Here is a 21,872-nt window from a genome sequence, read left to right on the forward strand (position 1 = left end):
AATGGTTATGTATATAAAGTCAAGTTGACATTTGTAAATTGTATCTGATTACAAAATGAAACTTGGTATTCTCAGGCTTTTAAGTTTGTGGTCATTCCCCACAACTCCTCAAATTAATAAGAATGTTTGTAACAAATCTCACACTTGTAAATTTGCCTCTCTTTTAGCAAAACAATCCCTTTAGGGGAGTTAATTGGCAGCATATCTGATTAGATTATATTTGAGTAGACAATAACTTTCTTATTTTCTGCTTAAGACTCGATCCCAAATATTCTCCCAAATATTTCCACTTAATATCAAAATATAAAATGGGGAGTCCACTTTCACAGATTGGTCTACGTAACTAATACCTTCCTCCCCCAGTAGGATCCCAGAGTGCTCATTTGACCCTACTGCTCCCTCTTCCACCCCAGTATTTGCAGAAAACTCATTCTATCCCCGCAAGACAGCCAGCTTCCTCCCTGTGGCAGAGTCTGGGAAGTTTGTGGAAGAAAGAGGGGAAAAGAGAAGGAAAGGGGAAGGGAGAAGGAGAAGGATAGCGAGACCATCTATTATGGTTAACTCCTCTCCAGTGCCTAAGAGAGGCCAGTGAGCATTAGGGCCAAAAGTTCGGGACCTTTTGCAGGCTTAGCTCGTGTAATTCTCTTGACAACCTCTTCCCCTGGGCCATGCAGGTCTATCCTAGCTGACTTCTCTAAGTCAAAATCTTGGGGTTAGAATTTACATTGCTCCCTCTCAGAGGCTTCTAGGATCCCTGGACAAAACAATACACGTCTTCCCAGCAGTGTGGATTCCACAGGTAGGAGCAGCCTTAGCATATCCACACAGAAGGCCCAGTTACACACTTTCCCTGGGCCTATGTGCCCGTTGTCCTATAGACCTGTATTGCCAAAGCTTCTCTTCAAGTGAATTTCCATTTCTATCTAGATGGGGAAGTCTCTGATGGTATGCACTGGGGAAAAAACAATAAAATGAGAGCAAATGAAATATCTCATTACAGAGAGCAGGGAAAAGCCACGAGAAAAGTGGAGACCAGTAACGTAAGATTCTGAGTGAGTTTTCAGTTATGGGCTTCCTCTGCTCCATCCATTCTCACTAGCTGTGATACCAAAAGGAAAAATTAAGTTTTAGGAAGATGTATATTTTAATGCTTGTGTTAAGTATATTCGTGGTAGAATCAAAGTTAGAAGGAAGTTTAAGAAAGCGCAAAAGGTAATACTGCAAAATTAACAAAAACCTATAAAACTGTTTCAGGATTTTAAACAAGCTGCACTGATAAGCAAGACTAATGTGAGCCTTTGTCAAGCCACTGCCATGTGCCATCACAGGTAAGGAGTGCAATTTATGTTGATGTGAGAGCAGGTAGAACCATCCTATTTATAATGATAGAAGAATAGAAGACACAGAAGGAAATGTTGTGGAACTAACAGTACAAACATGGGGAGAGACACAAAGATTCCCTGTAAAGAAGTGGGGAGCATACCTGAATGTGTCATTACAATAAATGATTAAGCCAACTCTTTAAGAAAATACCTGCATCATGGCATTGGGGTACCCATCTGATACAAGCCCATTTACTGGAAAGGACCTTGGTAATATACAAAATAAAATCATGCATAGCTTGAAATAGCTAAGAACAAAATTAAGTTAATTAATTTTGTTCATAAAATGGAGCTAACTTTTAAAAAACCTGTTTCCTGGAAGAGAGAGTGATTTCAAAACAATATATTTTCAAGAAAATTTTGCATTTAGAAAACATAGTTCTAAATATAGAACTAATTACAACAATACCGGTAAATATCCACAAAGTACAATAAAATCTACAAGAAACATATTACTTAAAACATTATTACCTGTTTCTGGGGTTATTATAAAAATAAGTATTGGGACACCTGGGTGGTTCATTCAGTTAAGCATCCTGACTCTTGATCTCAGCTTAGGTCTTGATCTCAGGATTGTGGGTTCGAGCCCTCTGTTGGGCTCCACACTTAAAGAAAAATAAAAGTAAGTTATAAAAGGGGAGAAAGCAATAGGCTCAAATACAGATGACAATCAGTTTAAAATTTACCCAGATAATATTAGAGTAGGTAGATTTTGTTAACTGTAGTGTTTACATTTCTATATATACATTTGGCACCTAAAAATTAATTTCTGCAGAAGGGGGAATGAAGCATGAGAGACTATGGACTATGAGAAACAAACTGAGGGCCTCAGAGGGGAGGGGGGTGGGGGAATGGGATAGGCTGGTGATGGGTAGTAAGGAGGGCACGTATTGCATGGTGCACTGGGTGTTATACGCAACTAATGAATCATCGAGCCTTACATCGGAAACCAGGGATGTACTGTATGGTGACTAACATAATATAATAAAAAATCATTAAAATAAAAAAAAATACTAAAAATTAATTTCTGGTCATTTTGCTTTTAAAAGCATAGAGATTCAGCACATGAAGATTTTAAGGTAGGATAAGATATGTTTGATTAAGTAATAGTTTACAGCATTATTTTTCATGAAACAACAGCAATTAATTGGAGGAGAAATTTGGATGTTCATAAATTATGTAGGCTAGCCTGTATAAATATCCAATTTAGAGAATAGAACATAGTTTGAATTATTTAGGAAATCAGCATTCTTTTTTCCCCCTTTAGGACGTATATAGTACAGCTACATTTTCCAACGAGAGACTTTTTATTTTATGAACATAGTGATATAATAACTGGTACTTGTGAAAAGTGTCATTGAGGTAAAAAGCCTAAACGGGTCTCAGACATCTAATTTTATATAGAAAGCAAAACATAGTCACACTGTTGTCTATGTTAATCCAGGAACCTTGTACAATTCATCTCTTTAGGAAAAAGAGATGGAATAATGATGACTGACGTGTTTGTTTTGGTGGGTGAGTGAATGTTTGAGGTCATTGTATTCTCTTAAAATTAAAAAAAAAAAGACAGCAAAATTTCTCTCAACCTCATTCCTATGTTTAGCAACTATTAGAGACAGTAAAGTTCTCTCTGTGTCAGTTGCTGATCTCTTTTATGAAATGTAATCACTGGGTCTATATGGCGGAGCCTCCTTAAGCTGATACTGCTTTGCAATTCCAAATAACCCAACTTTCATCAGCTGACTGGAATCTCTATTGTCCTTTAATAAAAGTAGAATTTAAATCAACAGTAAAGCCCTGATAACTCACAGTCCCAATTCCATGTGTTTTGAGTTTTACTGAATTTAGCAATAAGGCATGTTTAGTGATCGGTTATATTTATTTCAGGAAAAGTATTTTTGCTTTTCAAGGTAAGCTATAACATACTTATACCACAGCAGCTTAGTTTCTAAGTACTGAGATTCATTATTGATGTCTTATAGTGGGGAAAGTAAAAATTTTCCCATTTGGAAAAATTAAAAAAAAAAAGGAGTAAATCTTTAAATTTTAGGACTTTGATCTTTGAACTCATGGGGCTGCAGACTTTTGAAGTATGCCTTTGTGTATCTCTGGCTCTCACTCTTGCGGTTGCTAGGAGACAACATTCCTTAGGCTGAATATCCTACTTGTTGTCCAATTTGGTCACTAAGAGTGTTATGGTAGAGTTAATTTTTAGATCTCTTTGAGAAAGCCACCTTCAGATTAGAAAAAAAAAAAAAAAAGCCACAGAGGGAGAGCCTGATTTACTCAGTTACATGTCCTATCCACTTTTTATCCCAGAACATCTATTTTACTATTCTTATATTTGCATAAAATATTTTTGAATCTTTGACTCTGCAAGCCACATTCTTTAGTTTTGGGGTGTATTTATGATTTATTTGTACAACTCAGTAGGGCACATCTGGTCACGTATGTGATTAATTTGGAAAATGTAGTGGGCCTTTGTGTCTGTGGCCTCGTCTGCACACTCAGCACAGGGTCCATAGTTCTGGACACTGTAATGAAAATCAGGCACCTTCCTCAGTGATCATATTATTTTAGATTTATAAAAACATTTAATTTCAGAAAAACAAATTTAATATACTTTTATATTTGTAATTGATGCTTAACAATTTATGTCTTGCTGAATATGTATCCTGATATAGATACTTTACCACATTCTTCTGTTGTTTAACTGCCATGTGATTATTTAACAAAAGCTTCAATCTAGGATATTGTGTGATATATACATATTCAAAAAAATGGGATTGCTATTTCTATAGTGGTATCTCTTTCTTTCCTTTTCTTCTTCTTTTTTTTTTTTCTATTTGTATGGGGCCTGGGAAGTCTCTGGTTTTGGCAATGTCACCTCCTCTGGACTTGATTTTTAGTCATTGTCAGCTTTGAAGAGGTTGCTAGGTGTCTTTCAATGTCTCTTTCTAACTTTAAGGTTTAATAATTATTTACTTAGTCTGAATGGATTAGATGCTCATTAAACTTTAGTGCTGGTAGAGGAGTTAGGATGGCAGAGGAGTAGGGGGACCCTAAGTTTGTCTTGTCCCTTGAACACAGCTAGATATTTATCAAGTCATTCCGAACACCCAAAAAATCAATCAGAGGTCTGCGAAAACAAAAACTGCAAGTCTACAAGTAGAAAAGTGATCACCTTTGGAAGGTACTCCTACCCGTGGAGTTGACTTGGGGAAGATATAGCTGTGGATACATTGGTGGGGAAGGAGCCTGCTTACGGAGGCTACCACAAAGTATTAGAAGCCACGGAACACAAAATCTGAACTTTTAGTAGTCCGCTGCCATGGAGGATATGCCTGGCTTAAAGGTGTTCAGGTGGCAAAGTGGGGCGGAATCCCAGGACTGAAAGTGTGGTCTGAGGATCCCCTGCGTTGCAAGAATGGGTGGCTCCAACGTGCTGCACTGTTCCCAGGCATAGAAGTGGGGAAGCTTGGACACAGGCAGCATTAATGCAGGGTTCTGAGAGAAACTGGGGACGCCAGAGGGGTGATGGATTGCTTTTCTGTGAGGGCTCGCTGAAGAGAAGGGGGTGCATAATTTCTGCTTGGAGGCTAAAGAGCAGGGCGCTGCCCTACTCATCCTGCCCATCAGCACTATAAGCCTTCAGGGATCAAAACAGTGCCACCCAGAGGAGGCTGGAGGTGCTTACACCAAGTCCCACGCCTCTGTGGCCTGGAGGCGCATTTTCACTGAAACAAGTCAGCCTGAGAATCAGTGCAACAGGCCCCTCCCCCAGGAGACCGGCACAAACAACCGGCTGGCACAAAATCTACTGATCCTAGAGTGCTACAAAGCTTCAGCTCTAGAGGAAATAGGATCTAACTTCTGTTTTACTTTTATTCTTTATTCTTTTATTATTTTTTCATTGGTTTTATTTTTTCAGTTCCTTTTTAAGTTTTTTATTATTAACTTCTAAAAAATGTTATTTCTATTTATTATATATGTTTTACTTTTTGTTTCTTTTCTTTTCTTTTTCTTTTTCTTTTCTTTCTTTTTTTTTTTTTTTTGTATTTTGGGATCTGAATTCTTACAAGCAGACCAAAACACACCCAGGGTCTAGGCTTTTTTTTTTTTTTTTTTTCCTGGACAAAATGATGAGGTGGAGAAATTCACCCCAAAAGAAAGAAGAGAAAGTAGAACTCAAAGCCAGGGATGTAATCAATACAGATATAAGTAATATCTCTGAACTAGAACTTAAAACAACAATTATAAGGATACTATCTGGACTTGAAAAAAAGCATAGAAGACACAGAGAATCCCTTACTGCAGAGATAAAAGAACTAAAATCTAGTCAGGCCAAAATTTAAAATGCTATAACCGAGGTGCAAACACAAATGGAAGCCACAAACATGAGGATGGATGAAGCAGAGGAACAAATCAGTGATATAGAAGATAAAATTTTAGAAAATAATGAAACTGAAAAGAAGAGGGAAAGAAAAGTAATGGATTACGAAAGTAGACTTAGGGAACTCAGTGAATCATTAAGACTTAATAATATTCATATCATAGGAATTCCAGAAGATGGAGAGAAAGTGGGGCAGAAGGTTTATTTGAATAAATTATAGCTAAAAACTTTCTTATCTGGGGAAGGACACAAACATCAAAATCCAAGAAGCACAGAGAGCTCCCATTAAATTAAAAAAAAGCCAGCCATTGCCAAGGCATATCACAGTGAAATTCACAAAATACACAGACAAGGAAAGAATCCTGAAGCAGCAAGGGAAAAAAACAAAACAAAACAAAAAAAGCCCTTAACCAACAAGGTAAGACAGATCAGGCTCACAGGAGACCTGTCCACAGAAACTTGGCAGGCCAGAAGATAATTGCAGGAAATATTCAATGTGCTGAATGGAAAGAATAGGCAGCCAAGAATTCTTTACCCAGCAAGGCTGTCATTCAGAATAGAAGAGAGATAAAGAGTTTCCCAGACAAACAAAAACTAAAGGGATTTGTGACTACTAAACCAGCCCTGAAAGAAATTTTAAGGGAGACTCTTTGAGTGGAGAAAAAAAAAGACCAAAAGCAACAAAGACTAGAAAGGACCAGAGAACATCACCAGAAATACCAATCTATAGGTAACACAATGGCACTAAATTCATATCTTTCAGTAATCACTTGGAATGTAAATGGACTAAATGCTCCAATCAAAAGACATAGGGTATCAGAATGGATAAAAAAACAAGATCCATCTATATGCTGCCTACAAGAGACTCATTTTAGACCTAAAGACACCTGCAGATTGAAAGTGAGGGGATGGAGAACCATCTCTCATGCTAATGGGCATCAAAAGAAAGCAGACAAACTAGATTTAAAACAGATGAACTATATCAGACAAACTCGATTTTCAAACAAAGCCTATAACAAGTTAAGGAGTCTATCCAACAAGAAGATCTAATAATTGTAAATATTTACGCCCCCAACTTGGGAGCACCCAAATATATAAATCAGTTAATAATTAACATAAAGAAACTCATTGATAATAATACAATAATAGTAGAGGGGTTTAACATCCCACTTACAGCAATGGACAGATCATCTAACCAGAAAATCAACAAGGAAGCAACAGCTTTGAATGACACACTGGACTGGATGGACTTAACAGATATATTCAGAACATTGAGTGCACACGGAACATTCTGCAGAATAGATCACATACTGGGTCACAAATCAGCCCTAAACAAGTACAAAAATATCAAGATCATACTATGCATATTTTCAGACCATAATGCTTTGAAACTTGAACTCAATCAAAGAGGAAATTTGGAAGGAACTCAAACACATGGAAGTTAAAGAACATCCTACTAAGAATGAATGGGTCAGCCAGGAAATTAAAGAATTAAAAAAATTCATGGAAAGTAATGAAAATGAAACACAACTGTTCAAAACATGATGTTTGTGTCCTTTCCTGGATTGGGATAGAGCAAAGGCAATCCTAAGAGAGAAGTGTGTGTGTGTGTGTGTGTGTGTGTGTGTGTATTTTTTAAAGACTTTATTTATTTTTCAGAGAGAGTACAAGCAAGGGGAGTGGCAGGCAGAGGAAGAAGCAGGCTCTGCACTGAGCAAAGAGCCTGATGCGGGACTTGATCCCAGGACCCTAGGATTGTGACCTGGCCTTAGGCAGATGCTTAACTGACTGAGCCACCCAGACATCCCAAGAGGGAAGTATATTGCAATATAAGCCTTTCTCAAAAAATTAGAAAAATCTCAAGTACACAAGCTAACCTTACACCTAAAGGAGCTGGAGAAAGAACAATAAATAAAGCCTAAACCAAGCAGAAGAAGAGAAATAATACAGATTAGAGCAGAAATCAATCAAATAGAAACCAGAAGAACAGTAGATCAATGAGACTAGAAGTTGGTTCTTTGAAAGAATTAATAAGATCGATAAACTCCTACCCAGACTTATCAAAAAGAAATGAGAAAGGACCCAAATTAATAAAATCATGAATAAAAGAGGAGAGATCATGACCAACACCAAGGAAATACAAACAATTTTGAGGACATATTATGAACAACTATGCCAACAAAATAGGCAATCTGGAAGAAATGGATGCAGTCTTGGAAACTTAACAAACTACGAAAACTGAAACAGAAAGAAATAAAAAATCTGAACAGACCCATAACCAGCAAGGAAATTGAAGCGGTATCAAAAACCTCCCAAGAAACAAAAGTCCAGGGCCAGATGGCTTCCCAGGGGACTTCTACCAAACATTTAAAGAAGAGTTAATACCTATTCTTCTGAAGCTGTTTCAAAAAATAGAAATGGAAGGAAAACTTCCAAACTCATCCTGTGAGACCAGAATTACCTTTATCCCAAAACCAGACAAAGACCCCATCATAAAGGAGAATTACAGACCAATATCCCTGATGAACATGGATGCCAAAATTTACTCACCAAGATATTAACCAATAGGATCCAACAGTACAAGAAGAGGATTATTCACCATGATCAAGTGGGATTTATTCCTGGGTTGTAAGTGTGGTTCAACATTCGCAAATCAGTCAACGTGATACATCACATTAATAAAAGAAAGGACAAGAACCATATGATCCTCTCAATTGATGCAGAAAAAGCATTTGACAAAATACAGCATCCTCTCTTGATTAAAACTCTCCACAGTGTAGGGATAGAGGGAACATACCTCAATATCATAAAAGCCATCTATAAAAAGCCACAGCGAATGTCATTCTCAATGGGGAAAAGCTGAGAGCTTTCCCCCTTAGATCAGGAACATGACAGAGATGCCCACTCTCACCACTGCTGTTCGCCATAGTGCTAGAAGTCCTAGCCTCAGCAATCAGACAACAAAAAGAAATACAAGGCATTCAAATTGGCAAAGAAGAAGTCAAACTTTCACTCTTCACAGATGATGTGATATTTTATGTGGGAAACCCAAAAGATTCCACCCCAAAATTGCTAGAACTCATACATGAATTCAGCAAAGTTGCAGGATATAAAATCAATGCACAGAAATCAGTTGCATTTCTGTACACCAAAAATGAAGCAGCAGAAAAAGAAGGCAAGGAATTGATCCCATTCGTGACTGTACAAAAGCAATGATACCTAGGAATAAACCTAACTAAAGAGATAAAAGATTTATACTCTGAAAACCATAAAAACACTTCTGAAAGAAATTGAAGAGGACACAAAGAAATGAGAAAGCGTTCCATGCTCATGGATCGGAAGCATAAACAACAAACATTGTTAAAATGTCTATACTATCCAAAGCAATCTACACATTTAATGCAATCCCTATCAAAATACCACGAGCGTTTTTCACAGAGCTAGAACAAACAATCCTAAAATTTGTATGGAACCACAAAAGACTCTGAATAGCCAAAGCAATTCTGAAAAAGAAAAAACTGGAATCATCACAATTCCTGATTTCAAGCTGTATTACAAAGCTATAGTCATCAAGAGAGTATGGTCCTGGCACAAAAACAGACACATAGATCAATGGAACAAAATAGATAACCCAGAAATGGTCCCACAACGATTTGGTCAACTAATCTTGCACAAAGCAGGTAAAAATATCCGGTGGAGAAAAGACAGTCTCTTCAACAAATGGTATTGGGAAAACTGGACAGTCACATGCAGAAGAATGAAACTGGACCAGTTTCTTATAACGTATACAAAAATAAATTCAAAATGGAGGAAAGACCTAAATATGAAACAAGAATCCATCAAAATGCTAGAGTAGAACACAGGCAGAAACCTTTCTGACCTTGGCCATAGCAACTTCTTACTAGACATGTCACTGGAGGCCAGGGAAACAAAAAAACAAAAATGAACTGTTGGGACTTCATCAATAAAAAGCTTCTGCACAGCAAAGGAAACAGTCAACGAAACTAAAGGCAGCCTATGGAATGGGAGAAGATATTTGCAAATGACATATCTGATAAAAGGTTAGTATCCAAAATCTATAAAGAACTTATCAACCTCAACACCCAAAATACAAATAATCCAGTTAAGAAATGGGCAGAAGACATGAATAGACACTTTTCCAAAGAAGACATCCTTGTGGCTAACAGACACATGAGAAGATGCTCAACATCACTCTTCATCAGGGAAATGCAAATCAAAACCACGATGAAATACCACATCACACCTGTCAGGATGGCTAAAAATAACTCATGAAACAATAGATGTTGACAAGAATGCAGAGAAAGGGGAACCCTCTTACACTGTTGGTGGGAATGCAAACTGCTGCAGCCAGTCTGGAAAACAGTATGGAGGTTCCTCAAAAAGTTAAAATAGAACTACCCTATGACCCAGCAATTACACTACTAGGTATTTACCCAAAGGATACAAAAATACAGATTCAAAGGCATAAACCCCAGTGTTTATAGCAGCATTATCAACAATTGCTAAACTATGGAAAGAGTCCATTTGTCCAGCGTCTGATGAGTGGATAAAGAAGAGGTGGTATATATATATATAATGGAATATTACTCAGCCATCAAAAAGATGAAATCTTGCCATTTGCACAACGTGTATGGAGCTAGAGTGTATTATGCTAAACAAAATCAGTCAGAAAGACAAATACCACATGCTGTCACTCATATGTGGAATTTAAGAAACAAAACAGATGACCAAATGGGAAGGGGAAAAAAAAAGGAAAGAGGGAAACAAACCATAAGAGACTCTCAATGATAGAGAACAAAGTGAGGCTTGATGGAGGGAAGTGGGTGAAGGATGGGCTAGATGGGTGGTGGGTATTATAGAGCACTTGTTATGATGAGCACTGGGTGTTGTATGTAAGTGAGGAACCACTGAATTCTACTCCAGAAACCAATATTGCACTGAATGTTAACTAACTAAAAGAAACAAAAAACAAAAAAAAACTTTAGTGATGATAACTAGATAGATATAGAAAAATAGCTTCAATTTATTGCCTCATTTTTTCTTTTAAAATTGGTTAATTTATATTAAAGGTGAGATTGTATTTTATAAGCCATATATTGGTGTATGTCCTCACAAAGGATTTTTAATTTCCTTCTGGGTATGACTGGGGCAGTGTGTATGGTGCAAATGGATGTCAAAATACTAGAAGCATTTCAATGATATATAAGAAAACTACGAGAGAACTGAGATTGTTGTGGAAATTTCAGTTTACATAATCACGATGGGTATGCACCATAAGTAAATAGTTTGTTGCTACCCAGAGATAGAAATAATGAGCACAACAACCTATTAACTAAATGCATTTTATACAGAATTACTACTGTCTAATTATTCTTGATAAAGAATTTGTTATCCAAAGCAATCTTGAGAAAGAGGAACAAAGCTGGAGGTATCACAATCCCAGATTTCAAACTATACTACAAAGCTGTAGTGATCAAAACAGTATGGTACTAACACAGAAATAGACACGTAGATCAATGGAACAGGATAGAGAACCCAGAAAGAAACTCATGTTTGTATGATCAATTAATCTACCACAAAAGAGGCAAGAATATACAATGGGGGAAAAGGCAGTCTCTTTTTGAGACAGATCCTCATAAATGCTGTTGGAAGAACTAGACAGCTACATGCAGAAGGATGAAACTGGACCATGTTCTTACACATACACAAAAAGGAACTCAAAATGGATTAAAACCTAAATGTGAGACCTGAAACCATGAAAGTCCCAAAAGAAAACATAGGCAGTAATCTGCTGGACTCAAGCCTTAGCAACACTTTTTTGGGTATGTCTCCTCAGGCAAGGGAAACAAAAGCAAAAACAAACTATTGGGACTACACCAAAATAAAAAGTCTTGCACAGCTAAGGAAACCATGAACAAAAAGAAAAGGCAACCTATTGAACAGGAGAAGATATTTGCAAATGATATATCTGATAAGGGGTTAATATCCCAAATATATAAATAATTTATACAACTCAACACGAAACCCCCCAAATAATTGGATTAAAATGGGCAGAGAAACTGTATAGACGTTTCCAAAGATAACATACAAATGGCAACAGGGAGATGAAAAGCTGCTTGACATCACTGATCATCAGGGAAATACAAAGCAAAACCACAAGGAGATAGCACCTCACACCAGTCAGAAGAGCTAGTACCAAAAAGACAAGAAATAACAAGTGTTGGTGAGGATGTGGAGAAAAGGGAACCTTTGTGGTGCACTGTTGAGACTGTAAATTGGTGCAACCGGTGTGGAAAACATTAAGGAGTTTCCTTAAAAAATTAAAAATAGAAATACCGGGGCGCCTGGGTGGCTCAGTCGTTAAGCGTCTGCCTTTGGCTCAGGGCGTGATCCCAGCGTCCTGGGATTGAGCCCCACATCAGGCTCCTCTGGTGGGAGCCTGCTTCTTCCTCTCCCACTCCCCCTGCCTATGTTCCCTCTCTCGCTGGCTGTCTCTCTCTCTGTCAAATAAATAAAATCTTTTTTTTTAAGATTTTATTTATTTATTCAACAAAAAAAAGGATTTTATTTATTTGACAGAGAGAGAGACAGCCAGCGAGAGAGGGAACACAAGCAGGAGGAGTGGGAGAGGAAGAAGCAGGCTCATAGCAGAGGAGCCTGATGTGGGGCTCGATCCCATAACGTCAGGATCACGCCCTGAGCCGAAGGCAGATGCTTAACCGCTGTGCCACCCAGGCGCCCCCAAATAAATAAAATCTTTAAAAAAAAAAATAGAAATACCGTATGGTGCAGTAATTCCATTATTTTACCTAAAGAAAACAAAAACACTAATTTGAAAAGATCTATGCAACCCTATGTTTATTGAGGCATTATTTGTAATAGCCAAGATATGAAAGTAACACAAATGCCCTTGGGTAGATGAATGTATAAAGATACGGTACACACACACACACACACACACACACACACACGCATGCACACAATGGAATTACTCAGCCATAAAAAAGAATGCGATCTTGCCATTTGCACTTAGAGGGTATTATGCTAAGTGCAATAGGTCAGATGGAGAAAGGCAAATACTGTATGATTTCATTTAAATGTGGAAATTGAAAAACAAGACAAATGAGCAAACAAAAACAGAAAAAGGCTCATAAATACAAGGAACAGACTGGTGGTGGCCAGCGAAGACAGGAGTGGGGAATGGGCAAAGTAGGTGAAGGGGACTGAGAGGCACAGAGGAAAAGATCTGTGTAAACAGAACACAACCTCAAGCATTGTTACCCTTATTTAGCGAACTCTCACCTCTCCAATAGTGCCAGGAGAGAAGCACAATTTCACTGTAAGCTACCGAGGGAAGTAAACCTGTATTTTCTTAGTAACAACCCACAGAGAACTCAGTAGATACAACCGACTCGTATATGTGAATGTTCACTTTTTGCCTGTCTGAATTATTAGAAGCCAAGTTTCCTGGTATTTCACCGCGGATTCGTTTACGGTCTTCTGGCAGAACACTCGATGCTCCAGTTTTGGGTAGTGTTTGCCAAAACATGGAGTAAATATCTTAAGAACCTCAATTATTCTTCATGGCTTAGACAGGCATTAAAAAATATTGAATCACATTGTGAGAAAATGAAGTGCTTTTCCATTTCAAACTGAATTCTTTCTCAAACCTTCTGAATACATCAAGGAGAAAGTCTCAGCTAAAAGTTAGACTTTCCCATCTTTCCAGCATTTTGTAATAGATGGCCTAGCCCTCAGGTTCAGTTTCCTGCAGGCTACGGTAGTATCCAGCTCCAAAAGTTGTTTATGTTTATGGCATGAAATATTAATTTTCTGTTTATGGGATTGAAACTAAGTTGTCTTTTGAAATAAATCAAGTTAAGTAAAACAGTGATTTGACTTAAAGAAAAATATCCAGTAAATGATAGTGCAGGTAGGACATAGGGCACCTGTCACCAAGGAGGTGCTGAAGTTTGGGAAACACTAGGAGTTGACAGTCCCTAGAATAGTTTCCCTCGGTTCCATGTGTCTTATAAAGGAAAAATTAGCGAAGTAGTGATGCATCTTGTTAAATTTTGGAAACTTTTTTGAGAAACAATGAAGAGGATGAGAGGAAGATGATAATATTTATTGAGCATTTCTTTGCTTAATAATTTTCACATGTGCTCATTTGTTTCTCATAACGACTTTGAAAAATTAGTATTAATTTGCACATTCAGGTTTAGGTCTGAGCGTCACGGCTTCCTTCTGCCTACGCTGTTGTGATATCACATCTTGTGCGTCAACTGTAGGTAGGGTAGGGGTGAAGAAGGTGAGGTAGAGATGACTGAGTGAAAAGTATCCAGTCTGGAGTTAGGGTTTACCTGAGTCTGAATCCTAGCTGCGTACACCAATGAGCCTCACCACTCCATTTACAATGTTATTTACTAGGCGCAAACTTCTCTGAGCCATTCTCTTTTAATCTATAAAATGTAGAAAATTATAACCAGCTTAGGAATTGCCGGACGGATTGAGTGACGTAGCATCGGTAAAGCATTTAGCACAGTACCTGGTAAGTAAGCAGTTACTCAACGTTAGCTCCCTCATTCTAGTTTTTTTAAAAAATCCTCGATGTTCTCCCTGTCAGTTGAGACTGAATGTAATTATTAGATATGCATATGAAATGGAAAAGTGACTCTCTCTGCCCATAAACAAATATCTGATTCATTCTCTAGCCCTCACCCCACCACAAGAGAATGATTAAGGATGAGAGATAGAGTTATCACTTGGTCACATCTATTCACAAGTTAATAAATCAAATGCATTTGACCTTTTTTCTTTTCTCCTTTCCTGGTGTCCACAAAAAGTGTTTGCCTTTATAAAAGCTCTGAAGTAAGGCCTCCCGTGTAATAAAAATGTGTTCCTTTCATTGTATGAGAAAATATTAAATACATAAATAAATTATTTTAATCTGATTTAAATAGTGTATTGCATCAATAACAGCATATGTTTTTCTGTATTGGCCACTGATAGCTGTTAAAAACAAGTTCAGGAATGCCATTCAGACATTTGTTGTTGTGAAAAAAGAACTCTAAATCATCCCAACATATTCTGTTGTGAAAATGGCTCTTACCTTTCTCTTTCCTTTCACCAAAATCTTCAAAGACCCTGTCAGACTTTCTTAGGTTATATGAACTTAACTTCCTATGATGGATAATTAAAATGAAAAGTTTTTTTTATAAGGGTTAGTGCAAATCTTCATGAATAAATTATATCTAGAAAAGCACTTCGAAAATTCACTAGGAAGGATCAATATTTTCATTTATTTTCAGAAATAAGGAGTTTGAAGAAGCCGTTGATTTCTTCACCTGGGCTCTTAAAATTAATCCCTGTTTTCTGGATGCTTATGTTGGACGGGGAAATTCTTACATGGAATATGGCCACGAGAAAGCCACTGAACAAGCACAGAAGGACTTTCTGAAAGCATTGCACATTAATCCAACATATATGAAAGCCAGAATTAGCCTAGGCTATAATTTGCAGGTAACGTTATATAACAACGTTTTAACCCATAAAAGCACCTTTTGGACCAGAAAAGAATATATTTGGCCCTTTACTGGTGGTTGGGATTTATGTTATTTTTTGGTCATGTACATTTTACCTTTTCCTTACTATCAGTATCCAGAGCAGAGCTTCCGCCAGGGTTTGTTAGTTACAGGGAGCCTGCCTGGGGACCACACCCAGGGACCTGGTGTGCTAGTGAGATGTGGACCCTTTGAACCTGAGCTTCCTTAATGCCTATACCCCGCCTTACTTTACCCCCACACTTACAGACAACTTTTGAAATTTGCCTGATGAGTTTCACATAAGAATGTGACTAACATTTGTTTCACTAACTGATACTTGGGCCCCATAGGTATTGTCCTGTTGAATTAATGACAAGCTACACAGAATAAACACTGTATGAAAGTTTTGAAGTGGACTTTAGCCATGCAGTGGGTCAGACAACCACTGTATAGGGATTTAGGTCATCTTCCAAAATGGGAGAGTGTTAATCTGTCTGTTACCAAGCAGGTCTCTGAGTGATTTCTGGAACACTCTGACCTGACGCATGCACTCACCAACCTATTTGCCTAATAAAATATGTAGTGACATTCTTGGAATAAAGTGCTAAGTGTGCTATATTTTCCATGAAGAGGAACTGAGTGATTTTAAATTCTTTTTTTTTAATATTCAAAATTTTAGACAATGGGCAAAAAATGTGTTCAAATTATCATAATCTGCAGAAATTCTTGTTAATCTGCAATTAAAGTTGATTTTTTAAGGTTTGAAAATGAGTATGGCTGATCTAATAATATTAATAATATTGGAGGTGATTGTTAGGGTTGGTGGTTATAGTGAGGTATGCCCAAGAACCCATTAATAAGGGATATAAGATTGCCCTCTGAGACTTAAACATAAAATTAGCCATCATTGGATCACAGTAGAAATTTACAAAGTTAACTTGCAGAGACCAGATGACTCCCAAAGTGGCAAGAGCTGACTGCAATCCAGTGAAATGTGTTAACATCATCATTCATTGCATTCAATAGGCATTTTACTGAGCCCCTAATATAGGACAAGAACAGCTCTAGGCCTAGGGATACAGCAGTGAACCAAATATACTTGGTTCTTCTTATCGAGTTTACTACCTAGTAGAGAGATGAGTATCAAACAATCATATGAGTAGTTATTTAATTATACTCGTGAAACAAAGGAAAAGGATGTATTTTAGGACAACTTATAACAAGGAAACCTAGATTTGTTCAAGGCGTAAGAAAGGACTTTTTGAGAAATTAACATTTAAATTGAGTGTGAAAGACTAGTAATCAGTCAGAGTTAAGAGTTGGGCTAGGACACAGGGAACAACCCATTAGAAAGTCTTGTGAAAGGGACAGAGGGCCCAAGTGGATGGAGTGTTATGACAAGAAGTGAGTGTTGTAGGACAGGCTAGAGAACTGGAAAATGACTGGAGATGAAGGCCTTGCAGGCCAGTTACAAATGTTAATATAATTAACCAAACCGATGGCATCAGATTTTTGTTTAGATCTCACTTGGTGTGTATCAACCTGAAAGAAGATTGAGAAACACATCAGTAGGAAGAAGGATTGAGTCAGGAAAGAAAGGACTGAGAATAGAGAGTTAGAGAGGTTCATCCAAATTCTGCCCAGGGGAAAGAGTAACCATTTGTTCAACAAATACGTCCAGATTTCCCTACTAAGTGCCTTGCACTGCAATATCGCGGTTAGCCGAATCAGATTTCAGGAACAGATGACAGATATCGCATTGTGAGGCTGTTTGCAGCTTAATATTCTTATATTCCTAGTTTCTCCAATGAATTTGTTAGGACAGTGTTGATTTTCACAGAATTTGCCCAGATGGAGAAGAATTGCCAGTTAAAGAACAGTGTGTAGCTATCTTATTAGTTTAACGCAAGAGTCACTGGGCTCAATTTGGTTAATGTGAGTCAGCTTCTCAGCTTCTGAGATTCTGGTAAGTTGGATTTTTAGCCTATGCAAATAAAGGACAGACTCTGGACTCAGTGGATTACTCAACTCACTACCTTACACTGATGAGGTATTTAGTTGCTAATTGGTCTTCTCTAGGAAATACGCAGATACCTTTCAATTAATAGCGCCCCTCGCCTAACTTTTTTCTTGTTTTCCAGTTGGTGCTAAGTTTTATAAACAGTTTTATAAACAGAAACTTGGTAGATTTGAATGCATTTTCCATGGAATATGTATAGTGACCCTAAAATTCCAGATACTGGTGCAATTTATCGAAATAGGTTTCACACCATTAGTTTGTTCTCTTATTTATTCAACACATTTATTTTATTGTGTTCGTTATATGTGTATTATGTATAACTGGAGATTCAGCGCCAGGCAATAAAGACAATCTCTGCCTGTGGGTGTGGAGTTCAGTGTAAACTTTGTGGTGATGCTTGTCGGAAGCATTGGTGACCATGATTTTATGTTGCCCAAGGTTGGCATAAGAGATGACTGACAATTGGATTTATTTTAATTAATTAAGATGTTAGCATAAATACTCAGAGGTAATTTAGTCAATTGAATGCACTTAGAGTACAATCTACTTCCTTGTTTAAAATAGGTTAGATTTAGCACAATATAAATTTACCCTTACTGAAGGCTTTATCTGATTAAGTTAGAACCATAAACATTTGTCATGTTTTGGACAATTTCCTACTTCATGTAAACAAAATTTTTTTTTAGGCCCAAGGAAAATTCCAGAAAGCGTGGAATCACTTTACCATTGCCATAGAAGTGGATCCAAAATGCTACTTAGCCTATGAAGGAAGAGCTGTGGTCTGTCTTCAGATGGGTGATAATTTTGCTGCAATTCAAGACATTAATGCTGCCATAAAGGTAAAAATCCACTTCGATGATATTATCATTAGCATCAGTTAACACCATTAATGAATAGGGTCATGTAACTTGTCTGTAACTGTTTAAAGTAATTTGTAGGGAAAATAATATTTGTATTTTTTTTTTCTCCCAGGAGCTTCCTAGAGTAAAGAGTTTCTATGGCTCGCCAATTTTATAACCTAAGTACATTTAAAATCCAAAATACAAACTTACGATAAATGTTGATTTCTCTCAGTAAATGCAATTTATAGTTTCATGGGACATCAATATTATTTTGTCATAAAAAAATGAATGTAAAACATAAAATAATGTTATGAGTTCAAAGGAACTAAAGAAAGAACAATACAAATCCCCAGATTCTTCTGTAGTGAAATTGCAAATAAAAACCTCGGGTTTTGTATACAGTGACAGAAAATCTTCTTTTCTTCTAGTTTTTGGATTCTGTTTCTGTAGAAACAGGCAGATTTTGTAATCTTTGAGATGCGAAAAAAGGAAAGCATTGAAAGATAATTGCTACTACCTAGTACAAATAAGCAAGTTAACTATTTAATTTATTTTCCGGTGTAACGGAGTCAAACAGATAAGCTTCCTGCTCACCGGGTCTGTCCTTTGGAAAGGAACTGAGTAAAGCACTAAGATTATTTGTTTTATTGCAACCAAATCAACCAAGGGTTGACACCGAATCAACTTCATACTGAGTCCTTTCTCAAAATATTTGCTCTAATGGGGTTTCACCTGCACTATAAAATTACTCGTTTCCCATAAGTAGATTTCATAACATTCATTTTTACAGACATGAAATTGGAGACAAATACTGTTCCCAGATGCTAAGTACTCATACTATTATATTGCAGATCAATACTACAGCAGAATTCTTAACAAATCGTGGTGTGATTCATGAGTTTATGGGTCAACAACAGAATGCAATGAAAGACTATCAAGCAGCAATTTCTCTAAACCCCACGTATTCACTGGCTTACTTTAATGCAGGAAATATCTATTTTCACCACAGGCAGTTTTCCCAGGTAATGCATTTTCCTGAACATTTTCTTTCTGACACTAAATGCTTTCTTTGTTATATATAATTTCAAAACGCAATCCTTACATCGCAGGCTAATCATTCATTAGCTCTTTTTACGAAAGTTCTCTTTCATAAGAATGTTTGTAATTATTTATTACAAGTCCACATCTCTATGGATTTATTCTCCTCATTATCATCAACCATTCAACGCTCGTCCAGTAAACAGTGTTCTGGACTTTCCCCAAGTGTGGGCCATTGCCTTGCTGTCCATTATTGCCAGCTTCTGGCCTAGAATCCTCTCTCTGCCCCCACTCAGACAAATCACAGACTTGCTTCAAGACTCTTTTTCATTGATGTGATTATCTAACTCATCTTGCTACCTTTCCTAAATTTCAGTCACATGAGCATTTGACTGGGAATGAGGAGATAAGGATATCAGTTCTGGTTTTATAACATCTTAATCTCTTCAGGACGTCTGAAATGAAAGTGTTGGGTTATTAGATGATATTTTTTATATTTTGAATTTATTTTATTTGAACTGTAACGCACTTACACAATTCAAACTCAACCTTAACTTTTTATTTATATTCACTCTTTTGTTCTTTACCTTCAACTTATCTTGTTGTCTATGCTTGAGTCAGAAGTTTACTTCCTTTATTGACACCCTTTAACTTAACACTGATGAGTTGTCAAGGTTAGGCCGTTTCCCTAAGTACTGCTTCTAGCGGTACCCTATGTATTTCAGTCTGTAAATGTTCTTTACTTTTTCCTAAATGTTTTACGTTTTCCTAAAATGTTACACCTGAAATGTTATTTCCCCCTTGACTGAAGAATAAATTAATAGGACACTTAAAATATCCAGGTGGAAGGGCTTTATATTTTCTAATTTTGGAGTTTATCGAGTTTTAGTATGGTCTTATACATGCCAACGTAAAAAAAAAAGATACTCCAGGGGCCTTTTTGAAAAAGAGTTTCTACTATAAGGATAATAGAGTTAAAAATATCCATATAAGATCTACCTTATAAGTTATATTTTTTAATTTAGACCATATCCACACTTGTTTTTCATTTGGTTTATTTTGGAGTGAGAAAGGTCTAAGTGTCTTAAAATCGGTGTGCCCTCTGTAGTTTTCTTTACATCTCTTGTAATTTCTGCTTCATGAAAATTGCTGCCACATTATTATTTTATGTACAGATATTCATACACATTACATATGCATCGTGAATGCATTTCAAATGCCCTTTGTTTCTTTAAAATGCTCTTTGGAATAAATTCACTTTTATCTGATATGAAGGCTGTAACCTCTGATTTCATTTGGTTTGCTTTTGCCTGGTATTCCTTTGTCCTTCCCTTTATTTTCAGTGTTCAGAATCCTTTATTTCAGGTTCGTGTTTCTTTTATACAGCATAGCGTTAGATTTTGCTTTAGATGGCAACTTGAAAATACTTAGCTTTTAATAATAATAATAATAATAACAACAAATTTTGGTATGGCTGATCTTAGTTCTGTTATTTAATGTCATATTTCCTGCATAGATGTATTTGATATATTTTATTCTGTGGTCCACTTTATTAAATTATTTTCAAAGGTTTTCTGATATTTAGGAAGGTTTACAGTTTTGCTTTAGTGATTACCTTTATAAAAATACCTTTATACTCTTCGTTTCTTATTTCTTTAGTTTCTCTATTACGAACAACAATAAAATTACCATTTAATCTCTTCTTCCCTTACTCCTCCCTCTTATCCATTTGTTGATTTTAGTTAATAGTGTTCTCTTTTTAAGAAAATATCTATGTTTTTATTCTTAAATGTATGTACGCTTACAGTGTCAGCTGGTGCTAGCCTTCCACTCTGTCTCTAGTCTCCCATTTTGCTGTGAGTTGCATTATTCCTCCACTGCCAAAGGGCTTAATATTTGCATACTGTTTTGTTACCCTTATTTCACGTTTTAGTCTTAGTTTTCCAGTTAAGTATATTTAGTTCTCATCACCAGGCTTTTTGCCAAAGTTTCCCTCCCGACCACTCATTTCTTAGTTGCCTGCAATTGGTCTTCTAGCAGAGTCCTGAGAAAGGGCTCATGAGAACAATATTCCTTGAATTTTTTTAATGTTCATAGCTGTTTGCCTGAAGCGTTTACAACTTAAGGCAGCTTGTCTGGGTTTAAAATTCTGACTCACTTTTTCTTTCCTTGAGTGTCTTACGCGTTGTTTCACTATTTTCTGGTGTTGTATGTTGGTGTCAAAAATGATCTTTTTGATGCAAACCTGATTTTCATTCTTTTATCGGTGACTTCTTTTGGTCAAGATCACCAAAGATTTTTAAGTAAAAAGTTTTGCCAAGGTACGTCTCAGAGTTGACCATTTGGAGTCAGTTTTAAAATACACAGTGTGCATTTTCAGTATGTAGATTTCAGAAAAGTTTTGTTGAATTCAGTGTAAAAAGTTTTTTGTTTCATTATTCTCTTCATTGGGAATGAATGCCAACTATTATATATAAGATGCCCCTTGACTTCTATATACCAATTATTTTTTCTCATGTTTTTTATTTCTTCGCTTTTGTTTCATTTTCTTTGCCTTTTTCACATCTGTCTCCTAAATCTTTCCTTGTTCTCTGAAATCTCTGTTATCCCCTGTGGACCTTATAGATCAGG

The 21,872-nt window shown here is 36.7% G+C and overlaps 1 protein-coding gene across 1 annotated transcript in view; it reads left to right on the forward strand.

Annotated features, from left to right (window-relative positions):
• TTC6 (tetratricopeptide repeat domain 6) overlaps nucleotides 1–21,872 on the forward strand; it is a 44,402-nt gene that overhangs the window by 16,016 nt on the left and 6,514 nt on the right. Inside the window, exons 6-9 of the mRNA XM_040620849.1 lie at nucleotides 1,255–1,328; nucleotides 15,108–15,318; nucleotides 18,048–18,200; nucleotides 19,055–19,225. Coding sequence (XP_040476783.1) covers nucleotides 1,255–1,328; nucleotides 15,108–15,318; nucleotides 18,048–18,200; nucleotides 19,055–19,225 — 609 coding nt within the window. The remainder of the gene's footprint in view (nucleotides 1–1,254; nucleotides 1,329–15,107; nucleotides 15,319–18,047; nucleotides 18,201–19,054; nucleotides 19,226–21,872) is intronic.

The sequence above is a fragment of the Ursus maritimus genome, unplaced genomic scaffold (genome assembly GCF_017311325.1).
Source record: "Ursus maritimus isolate PB19 unplaced genomic scaffold, ASM1731132v1 scaffold_36, whole genome shotgun sequence".
Classification (NCBI taxonomy): Eukaryota; Metazoa; Chordata; class Mammalia; order Carnivora; family Ursidae; genus Ursus; species Ursus maritimus.